Source organism: Anomaloglossus baeobatrachus, chromosome 1 (genome assembly GCF_048569485.1).
Source record: "Anomaloglossus baeobatrachus isolate aAnoBae1 chromosome 1, aAnoBae1.hap1, whole genome shotgun sequence".
Taxonomy (NCBI): domain Eukaryota; kingdom Metazoa; phylum Chordata; class Amphibia; order Anura; family Aromobatidae; genus Anomaloglossus; species Anomaloglossus baeobatrachus.
Genome location: NC_134353.1, coordinates 583,496,658 through 583,519,282, shown reverse-complemented (window position 1 = coordinate 583,519,282; position 22,625 = coordinate 583,496,658). Strand labels below are relative to the sequence as shown.

Sequence of the window (22,625 nt, the reverse complement as noted above, 5' to 3'; positions counted from 1 at the left end):
GTGTCATCAGGATGCCATCAGAGTTCACTGGGAACTCCAATGACCTCCTGGATGCCACTTCACACACACTGGTTGCTTGCTGAATACTCACCTGTCCCAGCGCTGTCCCCACAATGCTGTCCCCATGATGCTCCGGCTTCCAGTTCCTCAGAGCAGTGAATAATCAATGAATATAATGAGCGGAGTTAGAAGCAGGAGACAGCAGAGCCGAAGAAAACAGCGCCGGATACAGGTGAATATAGAAAATCTTTTTATTTCAAAGACCTGTGTTTTCTCCGGTACGTGTCACACTCATGTCACACGTATGCAAACACAGATGTCACACGTGTGACACACGTATGACCATGCCGATGTGTGTGGCTTGTACCTGATTAAACACGGATGTCTGAAAGGGGCCTAAAGGTGTTTTTTATGTTATACAGAGCGACCTGGGCTCTTATATAATGTATGGAATGGAATATATGGAATGATGTATATAAGCGCTCACTGGTGGTGGCCGCAGCTCATAAGGGAAAAACCTGGTGACAGGTTCCCATTAAAGCATCACATTTGATTAACCCCTTCACCCCTGAGTCTATATTCCCCTTCCTGACCAAGCTATTTTTTTTATTTCTGATCAGTGTCACTTTATGACGAAATAACTCTGGAATGCTTCAACACAATTCAGTGATTCTGAGACTGTTTCTTTGTGACATATTATACCTCATGTTAGTGGTAAATTTAGGAGAATATTTTTGCATTTATTTGTGAAAATATCTGAAAATAGCTATAATTTTAAAAAATAAAATAAAATTTAAAAAAAATAAAAAAAATTATGCCCTTAAACCAGAGTTGATATAATTTACCACATCTCTACAGTACATCAGCACCATTTTTGAAAACTATTGTTTTTTGTTAGGAAGTTAGAAGGGTTAAAAGTTTATTAGCATTTTCTCATTTTTACAAACAATTGAATAGATATATGAGGGATCAAAGCTCTAGCAACCACACAAAGAATTCCCTAGTTAGATCAAATACACAATTTAATAGGTATGCATTAAAAAATGGACAAACAACAAAAACACCAATAACAATGTAAACACTGTTTGGGCCCATGGCAAGGCTTGTAAGAGAAAAAGCGCCATTTGAATTTTGGAACACAAAATTGTCTGATATCGATAGTGGACGTCATGTTGTGTTTACATATACACTATGTTGAAATACCCCAAGCCCCAGAAGAAGTCACTGCGCCGAAATGCGCGTTGGGGTCGTGGCAATGCTCTTGATACAGGTATTATGATCCAACCTTGTTGTTTTCTGAACCTTATTACTACCTTTTGCTGCTACCAATGATATAATTTGGACTATATACCTTGGTACTATTGGTTAGCACTTGCTATATTATTAGTAGCACTTTTGCACTTTATTAACTTTTGTTGTTACCATGATATAATGAGGACTTTGTACTATGGGTTAACATTCATTATATTATTATAAGCATTCCCTTTGAGATCTATTGCTTGTATTGACATTTTCTCTTCCTTTTGATGTTATGCACTGGCCATTTTTGTGTTAATATTGATATTTACTTTACTTTAGTGACAGTGGCTCTGCTGCTATTACTGGTTATATCCATTTATATATACTGTGCAGTTGTCATCTTACAGTATTTTTCTGTTAATACTACTATCACTATATATTAATACTCCTCTTTTGTGTGGTAATTTATTGCTATTGTGCACAGGTCATTTTTTTGGGCAATATTAACGTGGTATATAATTATGCAGGTATATATATATACATTAGATGATTGTTTGGGTCATTCCTGTATCTTGTTAGCAGTGCCATCCTTGGCCATTTCTGTATTTTAATTGATAAAGTAAATTTTTTATATTGATTCTGATCTTACAGTTGTGCTCAAAAGGTTACAGACCATGGCAGTTTTTTTGCTTTCTTGGCCTTGAGAATATGAATGATAACACAATATCTTTTTTTCCCACTCATGGTTAGTGGTTGATTGAAGCCATTTATTGTCAAACTACTGTTTTGGGTTTTTTTAAATCATAATAACAACCAAAAACATCCAAATGACCCTGATCAAAAGTTCACATACCCCAGTACTGTGTATTGCCCCCTCTAACATCAATGACAGCTTGAAGTCTTTTCTGGTAGTTGTGGATGAGACTCTTTATTTTCTCAGATGGTAAAGCTGCCCATTCTTCTTGGCAAAAGTCTCCAGTTCCTGTAAATGTATGGGCTTTCTTGCATGAACTGCATACTTGAGTTTTCCCCAGAGTGGCTCAATGATATTGAGGTCAGTAGACTGAGATGCCAACTCCAGAACCTTCACTTTGTTCTTCTGTAGCCAATGACAGATCGACTTGGCCTTGTGTTTTGCATAATTGTCATGTTGGAATGTCCAAGTATGCCCCATGCGCAACTTCTGGGCTGATGAGTGCAAATTTGCCTCCAATATTTGCTGATAACGTGCTGCATTCATCTTTCCTTCAACTTTGACCAAGTTTCCTGTGCCTTTGTCGCTTACACATCCCCACATCATCAGCGATCCACAGAAGTGCTTTACAGTAGGAATGGTGTTCTTTTCATCATAGGCATTGTTGACACCTCTACAAATTTAACATTTATGGTTGTGGCTAAAAAGTTTGATTTTGGTCTCATCACTCCAAATTGTTCCTGAAGTTTGGAGGCTTGTCTCTGTGCTGTTTGGCGTATTGAAGGCGAGATGCTTTATAGCATTTGATCAGTAATAGCTTTCTTTTGGACACTCAACCATACAGCCCATTTTTCTTCAAGTGCCTCCTTATTGTGCATCTTGAAACAGCCACTCCGCTAGTTTTTAGTGAATCCTGTATTTCATCTGATGTTATTTGTGGTTTTTTCTTTGCATCCCAAACAATTTTCCTGGCAGTTGTGGCCGAAATTTTTGTTGGTCTACCTGATCGTGGTTTGGTTTTTACAGAGCCCCTGATTTTCCATTTGCTCAGAAGGAAAGGAGCATCATATTGGAGTTCAGATTTTGTTGTAATGATTTGGGGGTGCCGTATCAGATTGGCAGATCCCTGATATGCCAGAAAAGCAGACCCCCCATAAGTGACCACATTTTACAAAGTATACCTTTCAAGGAATTCATCTAGGGGTGCAATGAACATATTGACACCACAGATGTGTCACAAAATGTTATACAATTGGGTATTCAAGAAAAAATAATTACCGGTACATTTTTACACTGAAATGTTGTTTACACACGATATTTCCAGTTTTCACAAGGGGAATTAGGTAAAAAAAAAAAAGGCGCCATAATGAGATACACAACTTCTCCTAAATGTGGCAATAATCCACGTGACTGTATAGTACTGTTTGGCCACACAGCACGGCTCTTGAGGAAATTTGACTTTTGACGTTTGCAGCATTTTGCAGCCACTTGACTTTTGCAGCACAGATTTTCCTAGAACAGTTTGTGAACTTCATTTTGCAGATCCCCTAAATACCAGAAACACAGAAACCTCCTCAAGTGACCATATTTTGGAAATTACCGTATTTTTCGCTTTATAAGACGCACTTTTCCTCCCAAAAATTTGGGAGGAAAATGGGGGGTGCGTCTTATAATCCGAATATAGCGGTACCTGGGGGTCCTCTCTGTGCGGCGATCGATCGGCTGGGTGCCTTTGGCTGCGTGCAAGCTGCCTGGTACCTGTGCTTGCGTGCGGTGCCAGCCAGGAACCCGTGGCTGTGTGCGGGCGGCAGCCGGGTGCTGTGTGCCGGCGGCAGCCGGGTGCTGTGTGCGGGCGGCAGTCGGGTGCCCGTGCGGGCGGCAGCCGGCTGCCGCCCGCACACGAGCACAGGTACCCGGCCGCTTGTACGCAGGGTGGGTGGGCAGCCTGCTGGCTGCCACTCTGTGCGTGCGGGGCGGGCGGCTGTGCAGCAAGTTACCTAGTTTGTCCGCAGTCCCAGTTTCAAATGCCGGCACCGGGAGTAGGCGCGTGCGCAGATGGAGCTCTTGGATGAGAGCTCCATCTGCGCACGCGCTGCTCCGGAAGTCAGCGCGTGCGCAGAGGGAGCCCTTGGATGAGAGCTCCATCTGCGCATGCGCCGCTCCAGGCGGCATGATTTGAACCGGGCCCGCAGTCACTGGGACACTCACTGCACCGGCCTGCTGCACGACTCCGCTGCTGCTGGAGCCGCCACCATGGACCCCGCGGCTCCTGCCACCACGGACCTCGTGGCTCCTGACACCACGGACCCCACGGTGCCTGCCACCCCGGACGCCACCGTGCCTGCCACCACGGATGCCACCGCACCTGCCACCATGGACGCCACGGCACCTGTTACCACGGACCCCGCTGCCACTGACCCGCTGTGCCTGCCAGCACAACCTCTGCCTCCTGTGATCCCGCTTCACCACCACTGCTGCCCCCCTCCGGTAAGAGAACATCGGAGTATAAGACGGACCCCATTTTTCTTTTTTTTACCTTTTTTTATGTCTAAGGCGGGCTTTGCACACTGCGACATTGCAGGTGCGATGTCGGTGGGGTCAAATTGAAAGTGACGCACATCCGGCATCGCATGCGACATCGCAGTGTGTAAAGCCTGGATGATACAATTAACGAGCGCAAAAGCGTCGTAATCGTATCATCGGTACAGCGTCGGCGTAATTCATAATTACACACACATCGCTGTGTGTGAAGCCGCAGGAGCGAGGAACATCTCCTACCGGCGTCACTGCGGCTTCCGTAGGATATGCGGAAGGAAGGAGATGGGCAGGATGTTTACATCCTGCTCATCTCCGCCCCTCCGCTCCGATTGGCCGCCTGCCGTGTCACGTCGCAGTGACGCCGCACGACCCGCCCCCTTAACAAGGAGGCGGGTCGCCGGCCACAGGGACGTCGCACGGCAGGTGTGTGTGTGAAGCTGGCGTAGCGATAATTTTCGCTACGCCAGCTATCACCACATATCGCTGCTGCGACGGGGGCGGGCACTATCGCACTCGGCATCGCAGCATCGGCCTGCGATGTCGCAGTGTGCAAAGTGCCCCTAAGTTTGGGGTGCGTCTTATAATCCGGTGCGTCTTATAAAACGAAAAATACGGTACATCCCTCTTAGAATTCATCTACGGGTGTAGTGACAATTTTGTCTCTGGAAAACAGCCATAGAGTCAAACATAGTGAATGTTGCAGAATTAAAAATTGCAAATAAGCCCTTGTAGCGCCCAGTATATTCTAGTGCCTGTACATTGTGCCCAGTTCATGCGTCTGGAGACCCACATACCATACAATAACCAGGCTCTACTCACTACAATATTGTCAAACATGAACATGTGGATGTTAACTGTGGTTTAGACACATTGGTGTGTCACAGAGTGATCTATTTCAAGTGTTTATTTCTGTTAATGTTGATGATTGTGGCTTACAGCCAATGAAAACCTAAAAGTCATCTCAGAAAATTAAAATAATTACCACAAAACACCTGCAAAGGCTACCAAAGCGTGTAAAATGGTCTTCGAATTGTTCAATAGGCTACACAATCATGGGTGAAACTGCTGACTTGACAGATGTCCAGAAGGCAGTCATTGACACACTCCACAAGGAGGGTAAGCCACAAAAGATCATTGCTAAAGAAGCTGACTGTTCACAGAGTGTATGTAAGCATATTAATGGAAAGTTGAGATGAAAGAAAAAGTGTGGTAGAAAAAGGTGCACAAGCAACCAGGATAATCGCAGCCTCAATAGGATTATTAAGAAAAGTCCATTCAAAAATTTGGTGGAGATTCACAAGGAGGAGACTGCTGCTGGAGTCATTGCTTGAAGAGCCACCACACACAGACGTATCCAGCACATGGGCTACAACTGTCGAATTCCTTGTGTCAAGGCACTCTTGATCAATAGACAATGCCAGAAGCATCTTACCTGGGCCAAAGAGAAAAAGAACTGGACTGTTGCTCAGTGGTCCAAGGTGTTGTTTTCAGATGAAAGTAAATTTGGATTTCATTTGAAAATCAAGATCCCAGAGTCTGGAGGAAGAGTGGAGAGGTACACACACTAAAGTATCACTGTGTGTGATTGGCCAGCAAACTCACCTGACCTAAACCCAATAGATAATCTATGGGGTATTGTCAAGAGGAAGATGAGAGACACCAGACCCAATAATACAAACAAGCTGAAGTCTGCTATCAAACCAATCTGGGCTTCCATAACACCTCAACAGTGTCACAGGCTGATTGCCTCAATTCCACGCTGCTTTGATGCAGTAATTCATGCAAAAGGAGCCCTGACCAAGTATTGAGTGCATTTACTGTACATACTTTTCAGTATGCCAACATTTCTGAGTTTAAGATCCAATTTCAGTTGGTCGTATATAATATTCTAATTTTCTGAGATAACGACTTTTGGGTGTTCATAGGCTGTAAGCCTTAGGGGTACTTTGCACGTTGTGACATCGCTACTGCGATATCGTCGGGGTCAAATCGAAAGTGACGCACATCCGGCGCCGGTAACGACGTCGCAACGTGTAAAGCCTAGATGCGCCGATAAACGATCGCAAAAGCGTCGTAAATTGGTGATCTGTGTAGCGTCGGTGATTTCCATATTGTCGCACCAATAGGAGATACGATGTTGTTCCTCGTTCCTGCGGCAGCACAGATCGCTGTGTGTGAAGCCGCAGGAGCGAGGAACATCTCCTTACCTGCCTCCACCGGCAATGCAGAAGGAAGGAGGTGGGCGGGATGTTTACATTTCTCCGCCCCTCCGCTTCTATTGGCCGCCTGCCGTGTGACGTCGCTGTGACGCCGCACGACCCGCCCCCTTAGGAAGGAGGCGGGTCGCCGGCCAGAGCAACGTCGCAGGGCAGGTAAGTGCGTCTGAAGCTGCCGTAGCGATAATGTTCGCTACGGCAGCTATCACAAGATATCGCATATGCGACGGGGGCGAGTACTATCGCGCTCGGCATCGCTAGCATTGGCTAGCGATGTCGCAGCGTGCAAAGTACCCCTTAATCATCAACATTAACAGAAATAAACACTTGAAATAGATCACTCTGTTTGTAATGACGCTATATAATACAGTGGAACTTTGGATTAAGAGTAACTTGGTTTGACAGTGTTTTGCAAGACAAGCAAAGCTTTTTAAAAATGTGTAACTTGGTTTAAGAGCAATGATTTGCAAGAAGAGCAAATACTCACCATGTACACTTCTGGTTCCATCCTTTCACCGCGCTCTGACCCGCTCTGGAGGTAACTTTCTGTACATATGTAAAGCCCGCTTTACACGTTGCAATGTATCTTATGACGTGTCGGCGGGGTCACGTCGTAAGTGACGCACATCCGGCATTGTAAGTTACATTGTAGCATGTAACAGCTACGTGCGATTGCGATTGAACGAAAATCCGTTCATCGCATGCACGTCGTTCATTCCTCATGAATTGAACATGAGGTTGTTCAATGTTCCCGAGGCAGCACACATCGCAGTGTGTGACACCCCGGCAACATTAAACAGATCTTACCTGCCTCCCGCGGCTCCAGCCGGCTATGCGGAAGGAAGGAGGTGGGCGGGATGTTTACGTCCCGCTCAGCTCCGCCCCTCCGCTTCTATTGGCCAGCTGCCGCGTGACGTCGATGTGACGCCGAACGTTCCTCCCACTCCAGGAAGTGGACGTTCGCCGCCCACATCGAGGTCGTATGGACGGGTAAGTACGTGTGACGGGGCTTAATCGTTTGTGTGGCACGTTCAACAAATTGAACGTGCCACACATACGATGGGGGCGTTGCAAATCGCATACGATATTGTGTGCGAAATTGCAAGGGTGAGGGTCATGGCAGACCTCAGCCCACCCCGCATTGTACAGTACAGTATATACTATATAGCATGTCTATCAATTTGCATTTTTGGATACAGTATTGTACTTTTTTTCTGCTAACCAGTGCAGCATATTTCTTATACTGCACCTCCCGCACACCAACAATTGACCATGCTGCTGGCATGGTCTAACAGGCTTGCCATAGCTGGCTGACCTCAGGTTGCCATGGCAATGATCAGGCCCTTGTGATGACTTTGCAGGGGTGCCGATTAGACTGGAGAAGGAGTTCCCTCGCCTCACCCAACCTTTTAAATTTTGCAAATCAATCTTAGCCATTAGACAATAAAAATGGACTGCACTAGGATGTCATACAGATATTTTCCAATTGTTATCCTTTCTTCCTTACCCAATCAGTGAGTTTGAGCCACAAATAGGATGAAAAACATATATGTCAAGAGTCCCATGAACTGTAACTGGTTTGTGTCCACCTAAAATATATGTGAAAGATAGAAGCCTGAATTGGGCCTAAGAGAGGGGGCCTAGAATTATTTCTATACAAAGTCTATACAAAGCTGAGTGATAATTGTTATAGAGGTTGGAATGATCAATGCATGTTTCGTAGAGCAGAGAGCAAAATTAGGCTTAGACTGAGGTTTTCAGCAGACAGTATCACACATGATAGCCATAGCTACAACAGCTCAGCAGGCAGTATTAGGCAAGGTCTCAGCAAAGTGTCATACTTGAAATTAAGCTGGTGTCACACACAGCGACAACGACAACGACGTCGCTGCTACGTCACCATTTTCTGTGACGTTGCAGCGACGTCCCGTCGCTGTCGCTGTGTGTGACATCCAGCAACGACCTGGCCCCTGCTGTGAGGTCGCCGGTCGTTGCTGAATGTCCAGCTTCATTTTTTGGTCGTCACTCTCCCGCTGTGACACACACATCGCTGTGTGTGACAGCGAGAGAGCGACGAAATGAAGCGAGCAGGAGCCGGCACTGGCAGCTGCGGTAAGCTGTAACCAGCGTAAACATCGGGTAACCAAGGGAAGACCTTTCCCTGGTTACCCGATGTTTACGCTGGTTACCAGCCTCCGCCGCCCTTGCTGCCAGTGCCGGCTCCTGCACTGTGACATGTGGCTGCAGTATGCATCGGGTAATTAACCCGATGTATACTGTAGCAAGGAGAGCAAGGAGCCAGCGCTAAGCAGTGCGCGCGGCTCCCTGCTCTCTGAACTGTGACATGTAGCTGCAGCACACATCGGGTTAATTAACCCGATGTGTGCTGCAGGAGAGCAAGGAGCCAGCGCTAAGCGCGGCTCCCTGCTCTCTGAACATGTAGCACAGCGACCTTATGATCGCTGCTTCTGCTGTGTTTGACAGCTAAGCAGCGATCATAACAGCGACTTACAAGGTCGCTGTTACGTCACCGAAAATGGTGACGTAACAGCGACGTCGTTGTCGCTGTCGTTTAGTGTGAACCCAGCTTTAGGGTTCCCATCCATGTATTACTGTTATCAGAAGACCTGTACTTTGAGTGTATTCATCCATAGTTACATGTACTAATCAAAGAGCTTAAAGGGGTTGACCATTATTTAGATATTGATGACGTATTCTTTGCACCAAGGCCGAGCCTGGATCTCAAAACACAGTAAATACATTACTTAGGCCACATTAACACATTAGTATTTTTGATCAGTATGCCAAAACCAAGGGTGTCTCCAAAACACAAAACAGGTGTCAATCTTTCTATTCTTCTCTGTAAGTTCCACTCCTGGCTTTAGGGTACTTTACACGCTGTGATATCGGTACCAATATCGCTAGCGAGCATACGCGCTTCCGTCAGTTGTGTCTCACGGGCAAATCGCTGCCCGTGGTGCACAACATCGCTAACACCCGTCACACGGACTTACCTTCCCTGCGACGTCGCTCTGGCTGGCGATCCGCTTCCTTTCTAAGGGGGCGGTTCGTGCGGCGTCACAGCAACGTCACATGGCAGCCGTCCAATAGCAGAGGAGGGACGGAGATGAGCGGCCGGAACATGCCGCCCACCTCCTTCCTTCCTCATTGCCTTTGGACGCAGGTAAGGAGATGTTCGTAGTTCCTCTGGTGTCACACATAGCGATGTGTGCTGCGGCAGGAACGACTAACAACATTGTACCTGCAGCAGCAACAATATTTGGAAAAGGATCGACGTGTCAACGAGCAACGATTTTTCACGTTTTTGCGATCGTGGATCATCGCTCCTAGGTGTCACGCGCTGCAATGTCGCTAACGGCGCTGGATGTGTGTCACTAACGACGTGACCCCGACGATATATCGTTAGCTATTTCGCAGCATGTAAAGCACCCTTTTGGCAATCAAACACTGACACATTGATGGATGAATGAGGTCAAATACTTGGGCCAAAGTTGGTCCAACTGGCGTTCTTTTTCATCAGCACCAACCTTTGTGATAACTTCTGTAATATTTGCAATGGTGGACTTATTGGTTGCGTCACCTACCTTACCAAAATAAAGGATAAAACGGAATAAAATAAGATTTTTAAAATGTACAACAATACCAAATACTGAGAACAAAATATTTATTTCTTTCATCCATAAAACTATAGTATACAGTTAATTTTGTCTAAATAAATTATAGAATTTGTCATTTACAAGCATAAACTAGATCACAATATTTTAAAGACAGTATGTACACAACATAAGGCTTAGTTATAAACATCACATATTCTTCAATGTCTCTAGTAAACATATTGAAAACATCTGAACTGAAGCCGATCGTCAGGAAGAATGAGTGCGTAGAAGCTGCATGAAATTTTACTGCAACCCAACAAGACAGATCTCAGCCTAGAATTCAGAAGAAGAAATAACTACTTCATTTACTTTGCATTTATGATCTTTTGCATGGAGTTTTAGAAGGTCAACAGGTCATGTGTCATGCCATCCACAGCAGAAAACATGCAAAGAAAACACCATGTGAATTTTGGGTAATGATCACGCCAATGTCCAAAGTGATTTGCAGCAATAGAAGCAAAAACTTCAATGCTTTGTAAGAGTTCTTCACAGTTCCACGAGCAAAGTGCAACTAAATGTCCTTTCCCATTTTCCCCATTCCACCAGCAAAGAATGTCAGGTCAAGGCAGGAGACAGAATTGTGTCCTCACGACTTTCGAAAAATCTCCTCTTCATATAACACGCTCAGCAAACGGCGTATTACAGCAATTTGCCTCTCACGAGAAGGATCCCATACTTCTTTTTACTGTAAATACAAAAGTGCATAGGAATATTTAATATGTGTGATAGAATAGACATGCAATTAAAAGAATTGTCCACCTTTGGGAGCCTGATTTTTCTTATGGGCTTAAAGGGAATCTGTCAGCATGTTTTTGCTATCTCATCTGAGAACAGCATGATGTAGGCAAAGAGGTCCTGATTTCAATGATGTATCACTTAGATTACTGTGTGTAGCTGTTCTGACACAGTGAAAGATTTGAGATTTTGCATGTAGCAGTGCTGGGAGAGCTGCCTCCCCCGCACACACCAGGCTTTCAGTATACATTTCCATAGACAGAAGCTGCTAATCACAGAAGGGGACAAAGTCAGACTACAACTCTAGTGCTGCTGAGACCCACTAATGATAAAGATAAGTGGCTTAAAATAACATTGCAGGTAAACAAAAGCAGACTATGAGATAAGACAAGCAGAGCTGAGTTTTTTGTGTTAACTCTTACAGCATGCTGTCTTTAGATTACATTGCAGAAACCTGCTGACAGAGTTCCTTTAAATAGCTAACGATCATTTTTGTAATTGGGTTGTATTAAAAAATTTGCACCGTTTCCCTTCTAGAACCTTTATGTTTGTTGTATTGTCGATTGCTGGCTAACGGAGAGCTCATTCTACTGGTCCAATGGGGGAATTTCTACGTAGCTCATTTTATTTGTCTTTTCTGAGCTCCTCTCAGCCGATTTATGACCACTGACCACATCAAAGTGGAATCTGCAAGGAAAGAATGAGTCTGTAAAAGCAAATTGGTGCAACAATTTTAATTAAACCAAGCTGCAATGATTTTCAGTTCCAAAAACAGCCGTTTAAGTAAAAAAATGCTCCCAGAGGTGGGCAACCCCTGTGAGAAAATCACTTTTGTATTGTGCTTTTCTCACAAAGGACTCAAAGTGCATTTGAACAGCAAATAAATCATTTTAGTATAACGGATATGCCATCTAAATGTGGGGTCTGGCATTCATGACTTACACTGATTAGCCTTGGCATTTTCACTGCCGTAATCTACACACTTGGGGTTGTGCATACTCTTGATCTACGGTAGCTGTATAGACTTATTATTACAGTATAAAATGGTAAGTGGAACAGGAAGGCTGGCAAAATAGATGCTACATCAGGCAGTCACTATCTAGGGTGAAACATGCAAGTTCCCTGGCAAGATTAATTACGTCTTTCACTTGAAATTGTACTCATTACTCATTTTAATTAAAAAAAAATGTACTTAAGTTTTATAAAGGGTTGACCTTCAGGTGTTTTAGTTTTTTAAAGATTTATTTCCATCTTAGCAGTCTATGGCTGAGACAGGAATATTAGTCTCAAAGCCTCACTTCTATGGCCATCGATTGGATGCTGATATTTCCATCATGGCTATGCATGGTCAAGATGGTAATAATCCTCTAAAGGATAGGTATAACTTGTAGATCATTGGGGAGAGGGGTTGTGATGGTGTCTTGGCAGCAGGGATCCTCATGGATCTTGAGAATAGGACTTAGTGCTGTGAATAATCCTTTATGGGACTATTAACTCCATGGTGAGTGATACTCAAATCTTTACACCTCCAACTGGGACTAAAAACAGATGTAATAGGAACTATTGCATGACAAATTTGTCACATAATCATATATACAGTAGCCACAATGTTTATGATTTTCATGCTCTGAATCATTTAAAGGGAATTTGTCAAGTGATTCATGCTGTCCATACCCCGGCCAGCATGAATCCCAGCATGATTGCAGACAGGTATATAATTCTTTGAAACGCTCCAGAGTTTCAGAGAGAATATACATTGAAGATTCAATCTAAAGCCAGAGACCAGACTAGTCTGGCACAGAACCGCGGCTTGGCTCTTCCCTGCGCCGCTGCGGGTAATGGACCGTCTCTCCCTCACATCTACTGTACATATGGAGAGACTCAGTCACCTCTAGTAGCACTGGGAGAAGCTAGCTGGGCGCAGAGTCTAGTCTCTGACTATGGTCCCTAGCTGGGTCATCAAAGTAAATCATCTCTATAATGCTGGAAAGTTTCAGAGATAATATACCGGGCTGAAATCAAGGAGCCAGACTGGGGATTGGGCGACGTAAGTCGTCTGACAAGTTCCCTTTTAAAGCCACATTGGATGTACAAAGGTTGCAAGGAAGTCACACACAGTTACATAATGGCTGCTAATGAAGCTGTTGTATGACAGATGTTGATTGGGCCAATATTTCTGACTAATCAGGAGTAATTACCGTATTCTGATCAGTTCTCTAAAAGGAATGTGAAAACCTCAATAAACGGTAGCGGCACTCTATTATTTAGGAGATTTGTGACGGACACACACTCAATTACTGACACACACAATCACTTATTAAACCTGTGGGTAAACGTTTTCCAAGGCTACTGTGTAACTAGAGCACTAAATAGCTTCTACCATGATGGTTGCCAAGCTAATGAAACAGGTAAAACTCCTTTATCAGATTTCACACAACCTCAGGAGTATCCGGCCTGGTGTCAGAACAACCTGCGTATTGTGGAGGAGCCTCAGATTACATCATGTCATGCAGACGCATTTGTGATTTATCCATCTATCTATGTCAATCTGTATACTATCTGTCAATCGATCTATCCATTATCTATCTACTTATCTGTCTATATACTGTCTACCTATCTTTCTATTATCTATTTATTAATCTATGTCTATCTATATACTATTTATCTATCTATACTTATCTATCTGTATACTATCTACTTTTTTTCTCTATCTATCTATCTTTCTACTTATCTATCTGTCTCTATCTATATACGATCGATAGATCTGTTTATTATCTACCTATCTATCCAACCACTTATTTATCTGCCTGTCGGCATCATGTATACAAAAATGTTATGGAAACAGTAATATAAAGGAAAGAAGGTGGACATTGCATTACGCACATCAGAGAATAACAGGTAGATTACATCAGGAGATCAGGTTACATCTGGTGACGGGGCGGGCATAGCATCAATCTCCGGTATAAATGAATATGTCAGAGCAGAAAAAACAACACACAACCAGAAAGAACAGTACAAGAAAGAAGAGTTCACCCTGTCAAGAAGGAAAATTAAGTACATTGCCCTTCTTAGACTACAGAGTATGGTCCTAGTTTTATTAGGTGTTTGCAGACATTAAATACAATGAAGGCCCTGTTCAACTACAGGCATATAATCCAAAAGTAGTGTTTTCAACTGAAGGCCATACAGTTAACTTTACATGTGGTACAATTTTCAATATAGTGGGAAAAGTTTTTTTTTGTTATAGAGAGGTAATTTAGGGCTTTGACCAGAAGCAGCACCATCATTTTCAGGATAGGTTAGAGTATCCACCAATTTTAAAATTAAGCCATGTCCTAGTAATATAATAATACTGTATCAGATTAAAATATCTTTTTAATGGATTATTTTAAAATTTTGCAGAATAAGTTCTTTTTCTCCCCTTTTAATTTGTATTTTAGCAATGTTTTACATTCTTAAGGATTCAAAAACTCAGATCTCCCTAAACAATGTAGTACAATCATTCCCATCGCAGCCACACTATTATTGCGGGTCAACAGACTTAGTTAATAGCAAGTATAAAGCAGTTTGCCTTTAGGCCTTTAATCATCTTCTGTAATTTAAAAAGGCACACACACAAACACGTTTGTTCCATTTTAGACTCCCACCAATACCACTACCCGCTGGGTTTCAGCTTCAGTGGGTGTTTAATCAGTGACTGCCAAGGAAAAAAAGCTCATGTGACGTTGTGTGGAGCACATGTAAAACATATACGAGGGAGAGGAGCACAATTGTCTTTTCTTCCTTCAATGCCCCAGAGCAAACACACAAAATTGTTTAAAATGGAAATTGTTCATTTCTCTGTTTTACTCCAAATGCATTGCAACAACTACTTATTAAGCGTTAATTCATTTCTGACAATGCATGCAGTTATGTCTGTAGAATGCCTTGTACTTACAGAAATCACAATACATTGTGTGCTCTGCAAATAATATACATAATTGATCTTATGTAATCATGTACCTTTTTTGGAATCCAACAGCAATTGAGGAAGATCTACAAGGTAACATTTTTCCTTAAAGGGGTGGGTTGTTCACTACTAGGAAAACCCCTTTGTATTCCCCATGTTTGCCCCCATTAAAATAAAAAAAAGTATACTCACCTCCCATGCCAGCGCCATTCCAGCAATATTGGCACTCGAGTTCCCAGGACTCATGTGAAGTTGTTACATCATACGCTGGCTTCCCTCTCCCCACCTTTGGGCCTCTTTCACACATTAGTGAAAAGCACACATGTTTTTCACTCACGCGATAAGGGTGGGTATGTCCCTCCGTGTGCAGTGGTTTGGCACACGTGTGATCTCCATGTGCTAATGTAGCGCCCTGGAAAACCAGGTAGTGGCACATAGGCCCCCGCATAACACCAATCCCACAAAGGCTTACAGCAGCCGACCTGAAACCCTAGTCACCCCCCTCAGGAAAGGACAGACACACCAGTGGGCGGAACCAGGCGTATAGGGAACGCCCACCCAGGGGTCTGGAGAGCCCAGGGCGGGAAAATAGTTAGTTGAGTGAAGTTCTAGTTCAAGTTCGGAGTGGAGGTGCCAAACTGTCAGGTGCCAGGGTCGGAGCCCTGACACCATGGCTAGGTGGCAGACGGTAGCGAGGGTCTGCAGGAGATGGGAAGACGGCTGCGGGGATCCAAGGTGGACCGGGACAGGGTTGTAGCCCGCCGGTACCGACACCGGAGAACCGACCCGGAAACCGTGTGCACAGAGGGGGTACTTGGACCCTGAAGCCAGGACCGGCACCGACGGCCTAACTAATTAACCAATTGAGGGCAGGATTATAGGTCTTGTCCCAACCGAAGTCCCGAAAAGTAGACAACCACCCACCGAGAGGGATAGGGCAACCGCCAGGACCCATAGATCCCAAGGGTCAGCGTCAGATGGGCACGGGTCCCAACCAGAGGACCGGGAGTGGACTCCTGCGTTTCACACCAGGAAGTCCTATCTACAAAACAGTGCAGAGGAGAGTGACTTTGACGACCAAACCTGGGTGTGGGATCACATACACCCGTCTGCGGCAGCCGGCCACCATCACCTTGGTTTACCACAGGACTCGTGTGCTTTATTCCACCGTGAGTAACATCCCCGGCCTGACCGGGCACGCCGGCCCCTGCAATCACAATTCTCAGCATAGAGACACTGGGCCCCGGGGCATCCATCCCTACCCACGGAGGGGTTAACATCCAGCTGCCATCACATCTCCCTGGGTCTCCCATAACCGCAGCGGTGGTGCCATACCTCACCACACACCGTGGGTGGCGTCACAGACAACTTACAATCAATCCCGTACAAATACGTCCCCATTTTATTCGGAGTGTCCGCGCAACCACCGGGTCTGGAGAAACCTTCGAGCCGTACCGTAGATCCGGATCTGAGCAGCGGAGGCTGCTGGCATGGGGGTGACACACTATCCGTGATAATACACGGCGATCAGGCACTTATATTCACCTGTCCACGCTGCTGCTCTCTGTGCTGCTGAAGTCTCCTGCGATGCTGTGTCCAGCCGCCACTGTCTCCCCACTGCAGCTACTTCTGGGTCTGCTGTGCAGTGCACATGTATGAGCATAATTAGCCTGGAAGCAGGAGACAGCAGCGGCTGAAGTCAGCAGCGCTGGAGATGGGTGAGTTTAAAAAGCTTTTTATTTTAAATGTACGTGATTTTCCTGGCACGTGTTTCACGTGGTACATCGATGATGCTAGAAAAAAATGGATTGGTCTCCATGCAGAAAAATCACTGATGTGTGCGCAGACCCATTGATTTTAATGGGTCTGCGTATGTCAGTGATTCTGGTACGTATACAAACTGCAACATATGTACCAGAATCACCGACGTTTGAAGGGGGCCTTGGACGTATAAGTAATTAACAGGAAGTGATCAGTAGCCGCAACTCTGTCTTCCTGTTGACTACTCATAGGTCTAAAGGTGGGGAAAGGGAAGCCGGCGGTGATTGGGCACAGGGCATGTGTGACGTAACAACCTCACATGAGCCCCAAGAGAGTGAGTGCCGACACTGATAAAACGGCGCCAAAACGGGCTGAGTATAACATAAGGGAAGAGAAGGGGTTGTCCAACTACTGGACACCCCCTTTAAGGGTACATTTGCATGTAGCATTTTTTCCTTTTTTTGTGCACCAAAATCCAGAGTGTTGACAGAAAAATTGTTGCGCAAAATAAGTTCATTTTTTATAAATTTTTATATGCATTTTTTCCCAGTTATAAGAATGGGCAAAAAAACATGCTGTAAATTTAAAAACACGTCCAGGAGCTAAAAAACCACAAGGTAAAACAAAAAACAAGCTTTTCTATGAGATTTTAAATCTCAATGACTTTGCTGATACTGTAAAAATGCATTTTTGCGGCTGCAAATGTGAAAATACCCTGAGGAAGACTCCAAGCTGCTGTAAGGAGACTTATAAGCCATGCAATGCTTCCTAGGAAGCATTGCATGGCTTGCGTGTAGGATTCTGATAATTATTTGTTTATTTATTCCTGAAAATAAGCAGACATGTACTAGTTTTTTTTTGGTGCTTACTGTGATGATCACTCTACCAAGATGTTGTGGAACACTAATCAACAGGGAGTGTGACAGTCCTGTTCATTTAAACTAACAGAAACAGCAAATATAAGTCTATGTATGTAGATGAAGTCAAGGAGATATGAACTAACTTTTTTCCATTAAAATTAACTCTCAATAAAAAATTAACAATTAAAAAACACTACCTAAAAATTATACAGGTATCACAGCAGACCTAGTATGTTGTTTGCAACAATTCCACCATTAGGTGGCGACATTGCTTAACTATAGAGGACAAGACCGTATAAAACTGAATTATGGAAGAGTGGACATATGAAATCAAGCTGTGCAGCAGCCACAGGATTCGTTTATGCAGTAGTGTTAAGTATCCGATTGGCAACATGCTTGTTGATCAACGGTTGTTTAACAGCCTGAAACAGGCTGCTAATACGCAATGAAACATTTACAATATATTGATTAGTGTGCATAGGCTGCAATTGTTTCCATAGGACGATGCACTGCGAAGAATGATGATCTTTTCTGCAGTACAAAAGATTATTTCATCCAATAAAAAACCCTGAATTTTACTCATTTGTCGGATAATCTGCAGGCTATTTAAATTGCACGATCATAAAATGAGTGTTCTTAAGGGGGCTTTACACGCAACGACATCACTAACGAGATGTCATTGGGGTTACGGAATTCGTGACACACATCCGGCCTCGTTAGCGACCTCGTTGCGTGTAACACCTACGAGCGTTAACAATCAGAATTACTCACCTAATCGTTGATCGTTGACACATCGTTAATTTCCCAAATGTCGTTGCTGGTTCAGGACGCAGGTTGTTGGTCGTTCCTGAGGCAGCATACATTGCTACGTGTGACACCCCAGGAATGACAAACAACACCGTACCTGCGTCCTCCGGCAACGAGGTGGGAGTGTCTTTCATGCGGCTGCTCTCCGCCCCTCCGCTGCTATTGGACGCCTGCCGTGTGCCGGCGCTGTGATGCCATACGAACCGCCCCCTTAGAAAAGAGGCTTTTCGCCGGCCACAGCGACGTCGCTAGGCAGGTAAGTATGTGTGACTGGGCCTAGTGATATTGTGCGCCACGGGCAGCGATTTGCCCGTGACGCACAAACGACGAGGGCGGGTGCTTTCACGAGCGACATTGCTAGCGCTGTCACTGCGTGTAAAGCAGCCTTTAGGAATGTGTGTTTCACGATAATCATACAGTGTAATTTGAAATACACTCCTTATCATTGAAATTACACCACCAAGAAGAAAAAGTCGTGGAATTATGGAAAATGGAAACAAAATATTCAAGTATTGCCCATGAGTGCCATGCGCAGGAAGGAATACACGCACTTACACACCTTGGCATGTTATCAATGGTGTTATTAATGGTTGTCTCAGGACTCAGGAGTGTTCTGCTACGCTGACTTATGCTGGGCCCACAGATCATTAAGATTCACAGCTCAATGTGCAACTGCCGACCAATGATGTCCTAGGTGTGCTCTAGGGGAGACAAGTCCAAAGAGGCTGCCGGCCATGGTAGCACCTTTAGGGCACACAGGTTGCTCACAGTGCACAAGCAAGCTTCTTCCTGCCTGGCATTGTCGTGTTGACTCCTGGGACACTTTGGAGAAATGTCAATACAACCGAGCTGTAAGTGTATCTAAATTGAAAACTAGAGTGATCTCGCTACCATACATTATGCCACCACACACCATAATTCTCAGAGTAAGACTGAGTGTGACATTCATTCGTGAAGGCCTCTTCTTAGTGCTGCCCATGTGGTCTCCAGCCCAATCTCCAGATATCAGTCTATCCAAGTAGACTCATTGCTGAATAAAATAGACCTCCATTCCAGCCTTCATTGCTTCCATGTTTTCAACATTTGCATACAATTAATATTTCTATTGTTCCTGTTATTTCCATAACTTTATGGCGTTTCCTTCCTGGTCCTGACATTTCAATGATGAGGAGAAGTGCATATTGTTATTGTTTACAGTATCAAAATGTAAATAATGCATTAAAGCTCAGCTTTTCAAGTGAAGATACTGTATGGTTATAAGTCACAACTTACCTCCTACGCTTTACAGGGTATAGCCACACTTTTTATTTTAATGTGCCTAAAAATGTTTGGGCAGTTAGTTGCAAGCAGAGGCAACTACCTGCCTGTTGTAGCTGCACTGAATTAGAGCAGTCATTTACTGCTCCTGCTGGCGATTCATCTTCTTTGTGTCAACATAAGAGCTCTTCTCCTTCCAGGCTGCTCAGTTTATGGGGCGTGACTGCCAAAGTCATGCTGATTGATAACTGGCTTCCCATAGTTAGACAGCGGAGAGCCGACTGTAAATCATCATGACGTTGGCAGTCACACTTGTCATCGTGGCATCAGTGGAAGCCTCTAAATTGCCAGCATGAGTGGCCTATGACGACTGTGCTGGCAGAGGTCAGTGCTGAGCACAGCAGGCAGGTAGTTAGCAACTACTTGCCTGTTAGTGTTGAGACACATTGAGACACATTGTAAAAATAAAAGTACTTACTGTATATCACTTTATGAGCCTCCCCATGGTAATAATATTTATTCACTTATATAGCCCTATTAATTCCATAGCGCTTTACATACATCAGAAACACTGTCCCCATGGGGACTCACAATCTAAATTCAGGATGTCTTTAGAGTGTGGGAGGAAACACATGCAAACACAGGAAGAACATACAAACTCCTTGCAAATGTTGTCTTTGGTAGGATTTGAACCCAGGACCCCAGTGCTGTAAGACTGCAGTGCTAAACACTGAGCCACCATGGTACACCATATTAGCCTATCAAACTAGTACTACTTTGAGATAAATCCCCCATAATAGGTTGTGCAAAAAAAAAAAAAAGCTGTTGATGACAGGTGATGCGATGAGATCCTCAAGCGAGTCACACGCAAGTATGACTACAGCCTAAAGGGGGCTTTACACGCTACGACATCGCTAATGCGAACTCGTTGGGGTCACGGAATTGGTGACGCACATCCGGCCGCATTAGCGATGCCGTTGCGTGTGACACCGATGAGCGATTTTGCATCATTGCAAAAACGTGCAAAATCGCTCATCGGTGACATGGGGGTCCATTCTCAAAAATCGTTACTGCAGCAGGAACGAGGAAGCTCTCCTTACCTGCCTCCCGGCCGCTATGCGGAAGGAAGGAGGTGGACGGGATGTTACGTCCCGCTCAGCTCTGCCCCTCCACTGCTATTGGGCGGCCGCTCAGTGACGTCGCTGTGACGCTGCACGGACCGCCGCCTTAGAAAGGAGGCGGTTCGCCGGTCACAGAGACGTCGCCGGGCAGGTAAGTTTCTGTGACGGGTCTGGGCGATGTTGTGCGGCACGGGCAGCGATTTGCCCGTGTCGCGCAACAGATGGGGGCGGGTACCCACACTAGCGATATCAGGACCGATATCGCAGTGTGTAAAGCCCGCTTAAGCCTTATCCTTGTGCTCTCACAGGTGATTGCTCACTTTTTGAAGTGTCTTATTAATTTCTCCTCATTGAGAACACATGCACACTTAGCTGAGCCAAGCATGAATGTGTATAAGTGGGAGGCAGTTGTCAACCAAGTGAGCATTTTCCAAACAATTATCTCAGATATATAGGTATTTTTATAGATGAGGACCCTGAATTCAGAATTTATTGATAATAATAAAGTTTTACTACCTTTTTACAAGTGCACGTTTTAAAAAAAGAAGCTAATGTCATTCAGAATGTAGTTATTAAGGACTGGGGGATTTTTTGTTTTGTGCTTTCGTTTTTTCCTCTCATTATTACAAAAGCCATAATTTTTTTATTTTTCCGTTGATATAGCCATGTGAGAGCCTCCACCTGCAGATATTGGTGGCATATGTCAGCTGATTAAATGAGCCGGCATGTGTATGGAAAGATGCAGGCTCAGCGTGTGAGCCAGTATGGAGCGGTGAAGAGGACTTAGGGTCCGTCAGATTGGTGAGGTACAGGGTGCCAGTGTGGAGTACAGGGGGGTTTCTTCATCTGAAACCCCCCCGTCAAGTGTCAGGAGAGCGTGTGGTGTCGGGCAGTGTGATCATATACTCCCACCAGCACTACAGGACGCAGCAAGAGACTGACAAGCTGGTGATATGCAGCACCGCATGTGTCAGAGCAGCGCATGTCACCGCTCTGCTCTGTCACCTGTCGTGCTGCATGGGACCAAGTTACTCCACTCTGTGACTTGTGCTGCATGGGACCAACTGTCTCCACTCTGTCACCTACACAAGTTACAGAGTGGAGCAAGTAGGTGACAGAGCACCTCTCTTCCCTCTCTCTCTTCTCTCTCTCCCCCTCTCTCTCTCCCCCTCTCTCTTCCCCCCTCTCTCTCTCTCTTCCCCTTCCCCCTCTCTCTCTCTCTTCCCCTCTCTCTCTCTTCCCCCTCTCTCTCTCTCTCTCTTCCCCCTCTCTCTCTCTCTCTCTCTCTCTCTCTCTCTTCCCCCTCTCTCTCTCTCTCTTCCCCCTCTCTCTCTTCTCTCTCTCCTCTCCCTTCCCTCTCTCTCTCTTCCCGCTCTCTTTTCCCTCTCTCTCTCTCTTTTCCCTCTCTCTCTTTTCCCTCTCTCTCTCTCTTTTCCCTCTCTCTCTCTCTTTTCCCTCTCTCTCTCTTTTCCCTCTCTCTCTCTCTTTTCCCTCTCTCTCTCTCTTTTCCCTCTCTCTCTCTCTTTTCCCTCTCTCCTCTCTTTTCCCTCTCTCCTCTCTTTTCCCTCTCTCCTCTCTTTTCCCTCTCTCCTCTCTTTTCCCTCTCTCCTCTCTTTTCCCTCTCTCCTCTCTTTTCCCTCTCTCCTCTCTTTTCCCTCTCTCCTCTCTTTTCCCTCTCTCCTCTCTTTTCCCTCTCTCCTCTCTTTTCCCTCTCTCCTCTCTTATCCCTCTCTCTTCCCTCTCTCCTCTCTTTTCCCTCGCTCTCTGCTGG

The 22,625-nt window shown here is 44.9% G+C and overlaps 1 protein-coding gene across 1 annotated transcript in view; it reads right to left on the bottom strand.

The window, feature by feature from the left end:
• Positions 1 to 10,355: 10,355 nt before the first annotated feature.
• The window catches only part of PIP5K1B (phosphatidylinositol-4-phosphate 5-kinase type 1 beta), a 234,410-nt gene continuing 222,140 nt past the window's right edge, over positions 10,356 to 22,625 (bottom strand). The window contains exon 15 of the mRNA XM_075317790.1: positions 10,356 to 11,049. Within this exon, the coding sequence (XP_075173905.1) occupies positions 11,047 to 11,049 (3 nt within the window). The 3' untranslated portion in view covers positions 10,356 to 11,046. The remainder of the gene's footprint in view (positions 11,050 to 22,625) is intronic.